The 11,130-nt window shown below is 41.3% G+C and overlaps 1 protein-coding gene across 1 annotated transcript; it reads right to left on the bottom strand.

Annotated features, from left to right (window-relative positions):
* Positions 1 to 431: 431 nt before the first annotated feature.
* LOC134623392 (protein NLRC3-like) lies at positions 432 to 10,049 on the bottom strand (the record flags this gene model as incomplete). The annotated part of the gene is made up of 6 exons (XM_063468551.1): positions 9,977 to 10,049; positions 4,940 to 5,066; positions 4,754 to 4,855; positions 3,331 to 3,409; positions 2,965 to 3,169; positions 432 to 1,582 (listed from the first exon to the last, which is right to left on the bottom strand). Coding segments are annotated over exons 2-6 (1,626 nt in total), but the record flags the coding sequence as incomplete, so codon positions are not given.
* Between the last annotated feature and the right edge of the window lie 1,081 nt (positions 10,050 to 11,130).

Genomic DNA, 11,130 nt, shown 5'->3' with positions numbered 1-11,130 from the left:
AGAGAACGATCATTCAGTTCATTCAGACAGTGGAACAGATTGATGCTTTTCTCTGCAGACAGATTCTCACTGAGCTTCTCCTTGATGTACTGGACTGTTTTCTTATTGGTCTGTGAGCTACTTCCTGTCTGTGTCAGCAGACCTCGTAGGAGAGTCTGATTGGTCTGCAGTGAAAGACCCAGGAGGAAGCGGAGGAACAAGTCCAGGTGTCCATTTGGACTCTGTAAGGCCTTGTTCACAGCACTCTGGTGGAGAGATAGTTTAAACATCATGGAGGTTCTCTGTTGTTGTTCCATCAGATTGAGTCCAGAGTTGATGAAGGTCAGATGGACATGAAGAGCAGCCAGAAACTCCTGAACACTCAGATGGATGAAGCAGAACACCTTGTCCTGGTACAGTCCTCTCTCCTCTTTAAAGATCTGTGTGAACACTCCTGAGTACACTGAGGCTGCTCTGATATCGATGCCACACTCTGTCAGGTCTGATTCATAGAAGATCAGGTTTCCTTTCTGCAGCTGATCAAAAGCCAGTTTTCCCAGAGACTCCATCATCTTCCTGCTCTCTGGACTCCAGTGTGGATCTGTCTCAGCTCCTCCATCATACTTGACCTTCTTCACTTTGGCCTGAACCACCAGGAAGTGGATGTACATCTCAGTCAGGGTCTTGGGCAGCTGTCCTCCCACTCTGGTTTCCAGCACATCCTCCAGAACTGTAGCAGTGATCCAGCAGAAGACTGGGATGTGGCACATGATGTGGAGGCTTCGTGATGTCTTGATGTGGGAGATGATCCTGCTGGCCTGCATCTTTTCTCTGAATCTCTTCCTGAAGTACTCCTCCTTCTGTGGGCCAGTGAACCCTCTGACCTCTGTCACCATGCCAACACAGTCAGGAGGGATCTGATTGGCTGCTGCAGGTCGTGTGGTTATCCAGAGGCGAGCAGAGGGAAGCAGTTTCCCCCTGATGAGGTTTATCAGCAGCACATCCACTGAGGTGGACTTTCTAGGGTCAGTTAGGATTGTAGTTTTGTGGAAGTCCAGAGGAAGTCGACACTCATCCAGACCATCAAAGATGAACACAACCTGGGAGTCTTCAAAGCTGCAGATTCCTGCTTCTTTGGTTTCAGTAAAGAAGTGATGAACAAGTCCCACCAAGCTGAACTTTTCCTCTTTCAGCACATTCAGCTCTCTGAAAGTGAATGGAAATATGAACTGGATGTCCTGGTTGGCTTTGTCTTCAGCCCAGTCCAGGGTGTATTTCTGTGTTAAGACTGTTTTCCCAATGCCAGCCACTCCCTTTGTCAGCACTGTTCTGATTGGTTCATGTCTTCCAGGTGAGGCTTTAAATATGTCTTCCTTTCTGATTATTGCTTCTAGACTGTCTGGTTTCCTGGATGCTGTTTCAATCTGTCTGACCTCATGTTCATCATTGACCTCTGCAGTCCCTCCCTCTGTGATGTAGAGCTCTGTGTAGATCTGATTCAGGAGGGTTGGGTTTCCTGCTTTAGCGATGCCCTCAAACACACACTGGAACTTCTTCTTCAAGACAGACTTGAGATGACGTTGAAAACCTCCAATGGGAATTCCTCAAAGAGCAAATGAATAAAAGTCTCAATCAGGAATTTAATAAGTACACACATGCATTACAGCAATGCCGTTACACTAGAGCAAAGTGTATAGGGTCACAAAAATCAGAATTCATTCCAAAGGGCATGGATGTGCACTCAAAATTAGAAAAAAAATTTGAAACATTTTGAACATAAGCTAAATCTAAAATTGAAAGTTTGACATGATGGTTGCGTTAGAGAAAAGCTCCTGTTATCACCAAAAACAGTAGGGTTTATCCACTTGTGGTCATTAATGTTGTTAGTACCGTGTTTTTCCGGTACATAAGGCGTACCGGATTATAAGACACATTAAGCGAAACAAAACAGTCAGATAAGTCAAACTTTACTTTACTCAACTCATTCTTCTTGCATCCTCCACTTCCATAATATTAATGACTAACCTGGTATTGTGGATGGATTCTCTCAGTTGTTCTCCTGACTGAAGTTTGGTCTTGGTTTACAGCATCCTGCCATGCGACTGCATTTGTCCCTAACCATCCGGAACCTTCTTAGCATTCATCCTCCAGCTTCATTGTGTTTAAGTTATGCTAACATAGCTGTGTCGCTAGCGATCACGTAGCACATCATTATATACCAGCTAGCCACCTTCAGTAGCCAACGTCACTACTGTTTAGTTTTCTGTCTTCATTTATGTTGGAAGTGATAGCAGAGCTGTACATTTGAGTTTTTCAGAAATCTCTCAGTCAGAACATGTTATATCATGTTTGGGTGTAAACTAGCGAGCTAACTTCCTGCTAACTTCTAACTCCGTTAAATGTAATAAATCCTGTTTTCATGGATGCCTGGATGTTAAACTTAATTGTTACACCTGGTAAAGCAGCAACGCTGATCATTTTATTACAGATGAAAGAATTTAGACAGTTTTTAACTCTCAGTGATGTTCGTTTGACTTTGGGACCTAAAGCGGACGGAGTTTAGGACTCAGATTACTCCGCGATTTTTGAGCGCCATGTACCACATAAAATCAGTTTGGGGTCAGCAAGCACAACCAGAATTCATAAATAAGGTGCATCGGATTATAAGGTGTACTGTTGATTTTTGAGAAAATTAAAGGAATTTAAGTGTCTTATAGTGCGGAAAATACAGTAATTTTGAAAAGATTTCAACGCTAACGTTTCAAGATACATTTGCTCTAAAATAAATTTTTGGCTGATGGTGGCACTAGACTTTCATTATCAAGGGGCTATTTATGTATTCACTAAATAAACAAAGTGCCTCACCAAACACTTGTTCAAAATTGTATGTACACCACTTTCTGGAGATGAATATCCTCAAGGGTAAAAGTAATATGTGAGGAGAATAGTAGGGTTGACTAGCTTAAATTTTCATCTGTTTCTTACTGCTCTGCAGATGGTCAGCCAGCTCCTCCTGCTTCATTCTCTTCAGGAAGTCCACTGTGATCTTCACAAATGCCTCTCTGCTGCTGCTCCTCTCCTCATCATCCTCCCTCTGACTCTCTAAGCGTTCTGGGTAATCTGGGCTCAGAACCTTCCGGATCTTCTTCAGCTCGTTCTTCACAAAAGTGATGATGTTGTCCTCCAGCAGCTGGAACAGAATATTTATGAATGAGCCAATCAGACTGAAATCATGGAGCCAAACATCAGATCCATGTTGGACACACTGACAATCCACTGGTCTACAAAGAGCAGCATGGAGATGACTGTGAACAGAATAGATGTAACAGTAGTTGTTGTACATGTACAGACCATAAATATGGAGTCCAGATGTGTTTGATGCTGCTGGGCAGACTGACCACTGGGAACCTCTGAGCTCTGCTGGTCCACTCTGTGGAAAATTAGTCCCAATTCAGCCAGTGATACTTTGACAAAGTATTTAGAGGTCTCCTCATAGCTGTAGATGTCTAATATTCCAGCTGATCACACTAAAATCAAGTGTTGTGTTAAAAATTTGTGTTGTACTTTGAGTTTCCCAACTAAAAACAGGAAGTAATTATCGTGGAATCATAATTGCTGAATGGATGCCCTGGTCAGCACAGCTCCCCCACAACAAGAAGGTTGTGAGTTCGAATCTAATATGTGGTTGGGCTCTCTCTTTGTGAAGTTTGCATGATCTCCCCATCTCTGACTGGTTTCCTTCTCTACACGCTGAGTTCCTCCACAGTCCAAAGGTATACATGAGGTCAACTGGTGATTCTCCATTGGCTGTTTGTGTGAATGGCTGTCTGTGTCTCTGTGTTACCCCTGCAAGAGAAAATAGCTGCTGGGTAGGCTCCAGAAATCCCCAGAATTAGAAAATATGGGGCTCTTCTCAAAGCATCTGGGGCAAAGAGTCACTGAAGTCTCCAAGATGGGTCTCAACCTATCAGAACTTTGGAAAATGCACCGGTTAAAATTACACACTTTTTGCTGACTGCAAATAAATACCCGATCCAAATAACCATCAATATCCAAATAACCTTAGGAAAACAAAATTCATGCTGCACATGTCTGGTAAATCAGTGCTTTAAGCTTTAAGGTGAAAAACAAATAAAATTAAAAAGCCCACGATTAGCATTACAATCGATCCTGTTGTCTGTACTTAATAGGCATCCATACAAACAGCTAACCCAGCTCCCACAGAAGGATGATTTTTCAATTATAGCCATATCACAGTGTAACTTTTACCATATTTGATCTGGTGTGAAAAAGTAGTCACCCTCTAATCAGTGTATACAGCTGTTGTTGTGTTTTTATGCCATGATCTTCCTTAAAAAAAGCACTGAAGATTTGTCTGATTTTTACATTGCTGTTTAAATAGTATTTTTATTACATATGTAATCAACACTGTGTTAATAAAATGGTGTTAAGCCATTTTTTAAATACATTTTTTAGTACTTTTAATACTCAAACTCACACCATCTGTTCTTCTAAATGTGGGCCACAAGCTCTGTGACATCTGGATTTTTAGGAAGCTGTCAATTAAAAATATGCATTAGTTCTTTCTTTTGATGAACAATCTAAAACATGCCTGTTTAGATGATTTTGGTCAGCTTTGAAGGAGATAATTGTTTACAGGCTGTTGTTGCGTTGAGCTAGGGCTCAGATACAGGCAATGATGTGTTTGCACTGCAGTTTATATCCAACAACATCAAGCAATTAAATCAAAGAGTTCATGTTACTAACAGCTCACCTCTCTGCAGCAGATGTCTGCTGAAATTTAAAATCAATGGGGTCATGTTTAGACCGGTCACTCTGTAAGGACACAGAGCTGGGTGGAGGTCCAGGTGGGTTCCTGTGAATAATGATGGAGCAGTGATGTGAGTGCTGAGCTGTGACATGGAGAAGAGTCATGGACAGTTAGAGATGGTCATCTCACCTCTGAGCTTTGGTCTGACTCTCATGTTCCCCACACAGAGTGCTTTTAGAGGGAGGGACTCCCTCCTCTCTGTCCTCACACTGATCCATGCTGCTCAATTCAGCTCACACACACTTTCTACCTTCACCTGCAGAGGAAACACAAATCATTCATGTGCACATCAACTGAGAGCTGCAGAGGTCGTGTCTGATGTGTTGGACTTAGGGGTGGGCGATATAAATGATATACGATAGAAACAATATAAATTTGGCCAACGATAGAGATTTTGACTATACCGCTCTATCGCGATAGCGCATGTTGATGATGTCATCAAGCTGCGCCTGTTTTGGTCAAAAGCATCACAGCGGCTACAAACATTTATCATCTGCAAATTATGCCGGGCGACAATAATCTGTTTTTCTCCTGACTGAAGTTTGGCCCGTGTATAGCATCCTGCTATGCAATTGCATTTGTCCCTAACCACCAGCATCCCTCACGTTAACTTTTATCAAGTGGAAAAAAAGTTGGCGTTCATCCTCCAGCTTCACTGTGCTAATGTTATGCTAACATAGCTGTGTCGCTAGCAATCACGTAGCACAACATTATATACCAGCTATCCCAACTTCAGTAACCCTGTAAACATCACTGCTGTTTAGTTTTCTGTCTTCATTTATGTTGGAAGTGATAGCAGAGCTGTACATTTTAATTAGTTTCAAAAATCTCTCAGTCAGAACATGGTATGTCATGTTTAGGTAGAAACTAGCGAGCTAACTTCCTGTTAACTTCTAACTCCGTTAAATTTAATAACTTCTGTTTTTATAGATGCATGGATGTTAAACTCAATTGTTACACCTGGTAAAGCAGCAACGCTGATGATTTTATTAAAGATTAAGGAATTTAGACCGTTTTTAACTCTCAGTGTTCGTTTGACTTTGGGACCTGAAGTGGACGGAGTTTTGGACCCAGATTACTCCGTGAAGCTCGTCACTACGGCAGCCGTAATGCTCTGACAATCCATCAAGCAGTGCGGCTTACAAAAGTTGTACTAAAACATTTTTTAACAGATTTCTGCACGCCAAAATCGGTTCGAGGTCAGTAAACACAACCATACATAAGGCACACTCTCGATTTTTGAGAAAATTAAAGGATTTTAAGTGTGCCTTATAGTGTGGAAAATATGTTATACAGAAGAAAAGAATATATCGCGATATATATCGTTACCGCACATGCTTCAAATTATATCGCAATATGAATTTTAGGCCATATCGCCCAGCCCTAGTTGGACTAACATCCATCTGAGACACAGCTTTCATCAGTTCACTACAAAAAGTGTCACAGAGCCCAGTTCAGCCTCCAAATCCTCCATTACTGTAGTCCTACAAAGCAGCAGGTCAAATATGGCTGCAGCTTTATGTCAGTAACAATGTCCAGGACCAAGCTGACTGCTTACAGAGTTCATACTCTAACTGCTCTGCTAGCTAAGCTAACTCATGTTAAAGGTCAACCTCTTTGTGTTGTGGTACTTTCTCAGCTCCAGGGCCTCTCCTAGGGGAGGGGTGAAGGTGCCCCTGTGTGTCTAACATCCTCTCAGTGTTGGGATGGTGATTGAAGGGGTTTTGTGCAGTTCCAGCAGAGACACTAAAACACAGCAGTGATTTTGTCTAAACAGACAAACATGAACTAAATGCAGTGAAGCTGCTGTTTGTCTGATTGTAAGTGAATTGTAAAGATTGTTTAAACAAACAACCCCAAAGGCTGCAAAGGTTCAAAAATGAGCTACACGGGCAAATTGCAAATTCAAATAACTTCATTAAATATATTAAAAACACTGAATTATAAGTAACCTGCAGCCTGAGTCACAATAAAAGCTGACTGTACCTCTGCCTATCAGCTGTAACCCATGAGTCAAAGTCACTGTCATGGAGATGCCTAATAATCGTAGCACAAACACTCCATAAAGGAACGTCAGTGGTGACTAGAGCGAGTGAAACATGCAAATACAAACACTTTAGGTCAACAGCAGCAGACACACAGGCAACAACAACACAGGTAAAACAGAAACATCAGCAAGATTCTTTCCATCAGTCCAAAAATAAAAGTGCCCACCTACAGAGCTGCTGCCTCCATCGACATACTGCCCTACATGCTGCACCACAAACTCCACCCTATACTGAGAGCTGAGAGGCTTCACTGTTATTTTTCTACAGATCATCATTGAAAACATTCAGACTAACTCATCATGGAGTCTTTTTTCCTGCAAACTACAAACATCCAGGACATTAAACATGTTTTTTTTGAGGTAAGTATGTGTTCATTTTCATGGCACTGTCTAAGTTTATTGAAAATATGTCACAACAAATTCTAAACTATGCGATTTTTTTTTCATGTTATCTTAATATGTGATTAATAAAAACTTTTCTCTCACAGCTTTTCTAGTTAAATGTCAGCTGTTAGTCTGGAGTGTAACATACCTGCAGTATGAATAGATTATGTATAACAGCACAGACAAATGGGGAAATGATGAGCCATCATCCTGATGTTAAACTCTGATTAACTACACAGACTGAGGAAACCTCAGGCTGATGTTAACATTAAAGTTAGAGCTGAGATCATTACTCAGGTGTGATTTTTATTTACTTTGTTCTTATTGGTCAAATATATCTATTCTACTGTTTATAGCAAATAAGTAAATATATTATAAGACCGTGATGACAAAAATTAGAGTTCTCATATTTCTAAATACTACCCTCATCGAGAAATAAACAGCTTTAAACCAGTTTTTGTTGCCATGACAGCAGATGGTCTGTCTTGGAAACGAGACTTAAATCTCAATAAGACTTAAAGGATAATAAAGTCAGTCACACGTGACTTCTACTGAAATATAATTGTTAAGTATCAGAGTGATTCACAGACCAATGTTTAATAACTCTGATCCAGTGTTGGGCAAGTTACTTTGAAAAAGTAATTCAATTATAGTTACTAGTTACTTCTTCAAAAAGTAACTGAGTTACACTATTCTAAAAGTAATTAATTACTTGAAAAGTAACTATTGCATTACTTTAAAAAAACGTTTAACCCTCTGGGGTCCAGGGTATAATTGGCCATTTTTTACTTTCCCTCCAAATTTTACCTTTAAAAACTATTTACTTGACTTGTTTGGTATCATCCTTTTCAGCACAACCTCATGTGCCTGAATTTACAGTCATGTTTTCATTTTGACATACTGTATTAACACACTTGATCTAAAATCAGACAAAAAACATAAAATCAGAGTAGAAAAAGTTATACTTTTTTTACTGTAACAACCACAAACATCTTTAATGAATCATATTTCATAACTTTAAGTGTAAATATTAATTGTCAATTTTAAAATCCGATGCATGTTTTGCAAACAACAAAGTTATTTGCATCCATTTACCTTTTACCCTTTTTTAAAATAACCATTTCAAACTATTTACAGAACAATCAGCTGTTCTTCAATAAGATGCCACACAAATTATTTGTGCCACTCCAAAACAATATTTTCTCTCCACTATAAAGGAGAACATCACAGCCTGATACCTGCAGGTCTGACAGCAGCAGGTGTATCACTCCTGTTTCTACCTGGAGACAGCAGTCGCCTCATTGTTCTGACACACAACACAAAACTATCCACAACACTACACACTAACTACACAAGACAACACATTAACTACACACTCCAAACACGCTAAACGTCACAAATCTCTCACATCTCAAAACTCGCTCTCTCTTTTTCTGCTCTCTCTCTCTCTCTGGTAATTTTTTCTCTAATGATAAAATTTTATTTGTGAAGAAGTTCATGAAGTCAGTACTAGTTAACGTTAAAGGGATTGTTGGCTCAGTAGAGCTCTGACTTTTTGTCAGCCTGGCTACAGTGCTGAAGAGAAACCTGGGGTTGTTCTTATTTTCTTCAATCAGTGACGAATAGTAAGATGTTCTGGCTTTGCGGAGGGCTTTCTTATAAAGCAGCAAACTATTTCTCCAGGCTAAATGATGATTCTCTAAATTTGTGACACGCCATTTCCTCTCCAGCTTACGAGTTATCTGCTTTAGGCTACGTGTTTGAGAATTATACCACGGAGTCAGGGACTTCTGATTTGAGACCTTAGTTTTCACAGGAGCTACAGTATCCAGAGTCGTACGTAGTGAGGAGGTAAAATTATTAACAAGATGATCGACCTCTGTTGGAGCAGCGTTCAGATAGCTGCCCTGCTCTATGTTGGTACAGGGCATTGAAGATGATAACAGTGGGTGGATTATATTCTTAAACTTAGTTACAGCACTTTCAGAAAGACATCTACTTTGATAAAGTCTACTCTCCACTGCTGTGTAATCAATTATTGTAAATGTAAATGTTATCAGGAAATGATCAGACAGCAGAGGGTTTTCAGGAAACACTGTTAAATGTTCAGTTTCTATGCCATATGTTAAAACAAGATCTAGAGTGTGATTAAAGTGGTGGGTGGGTTCTTTTACATTAGCAGCTGCGGTTATCAGCCAACCGTCTGCTGGAGGAAACAGTCTGAGTCACATGACTCTCTGTAGTGGAAACATCACTTCCTGTTGGAGCGGAGCCAACTCTTTGTGACGCAGTTTTTATAAAATTAGACGTTTATGTGTTTAATCTGCGTCTAAACTCCACCTGTGACAAACAATAATCTATCAAACCAGCTGTGACCTCTCTGTGAGTCTGTGAGTATAAAGACTCAGAGCCTCTCCGCTCCAGCTCAGGCCACATTCAGAGAGTCAGTGAGGTGAGAGCAGCGGCTCCTCTCCACCTCCTCCACAAACTGATGGAGGCAGGAAAAACTTCCTTCAGTCGTCAGGAAGTAACAACGACTCTGAGTTCAGCTGCTGACCATCAACTAACTCTGCTGCTGCTCTCATTCACACTAAGAGATAATGGCGGACACATTCGGCCTCGTTGGTCCAGCTGTGAGTCCGTTACCGCGAACTATGGAGCGGCGGATTTGTGCTGGAACTAAGCTGCACACAGCTGATGTTAGCCAGGAAAACATTACACACTGCTAACGTTACCTTAACACGGAGCTTCACACGGTGACGATCAGCATCAGTCAGAGACAACGAAGTTCAAGAAGTGAAAGTAAACTTTAACAGGAAGGAAACACCCAGAGGGGCGTTTGAGGACACTCGAGAGCATCGAAACACTTTGCGCTGCGTTCAAATAAACCTCGGAAACTTCCAAACCTCTGGCAGGTCGAGATTTATTTCTGCTGGTTTTCCTGTTTGAAACACAAACATGTGTCATCCCTTTGTTGTTGTTCTTTTTCGTGAATATTTCAGCACTAAACTGATGTTTCTTCAAAGCTCATTTCAACATGTTGAAGTCATGAATGAAGGTGCAGACTGAGAGTGGATCACATGATGTTTAAGGTGTGTCATGTGACATGTTCAGTATTGTCACACATGTCTAGATTGTCCCTGATATCATAACTGCTCAAACACTGATGATTATATTTGAAGAATTATTACTGATGGCAGCAAAGTTTGAATGGAGCTGTCTGTCTGTGCTGATTTGTCGCCCTCTGGAGGTTTTTCCTGTTTTTTTTCCTGCATGTCATTGGGCGTTTATCAATATGCGTACTTGTGCGTACTTGCGTTCTCGTGTACTCGTGATACGTCATCAGTCGGAGACCAAGTACTGTTCCAATTCGAAGTACGCATCACACCGAGAACGCGAAAAAGTCCCGGATGTGTTCTCGATCCGCCCATTTTATCGAGCATGCATCGGTGTAGACTTGGGACAGCTATATATCCCAGAATGCATTTCGTCCAAAACTCAACAGCGGACTCCCGGCACGAGTCCGTGCTCGCGTTCTCGGCGGGTACGTACTCACCGAGCACGCGAGTACGTACTCGCGTACTTGGGCATTGATAAACGGCCATTGTGAAGTCATTGGCCGTTTATCAATGCCCAAGTACGCGAGTACGTACTCGCGTGCTCGGTGAGTACGTACCCGCCGAGAACGCACGGGAGTACGTACCTGCCGAGAACGCGAGCACGGACTCGTCGGCCGTTTCTCAATTCTCAAGTACGCGAGCACGGACTCGTGATTTGTACCAGCGTACGTGATGATGTCACAGGTCCGGAGTTTTTACTGCCGTCCCCTCTTAATTTAACTGTGAGTAACATGTTATGAAGCTTAACTTTAATCACAGCCAAACCGGTT

This window comes from Pelmatolapia mariae, unplaced genomic scaffold (genome assembly GCF_036321145.2).
Source record: "Pelmatolapia mariae isolate MD_Pm_ZW unplaced genomic scaffold, Pm_UMD_F_2 NODE_ptg000615l+_length_15982_cov_1, whole genome shotgun sequence".
NCBI lineage: Eukaryota > Metazoa > Chordata > Actinopteri > Cichliformes > Cichlidae > Pelmatolapia > Pelmatolapia mariae.
The sequence above is the reverse complement of the archived record's forward strand: the minus strand, read 5'-3'. Positions and strand labels throughout refer to the sequence as shown.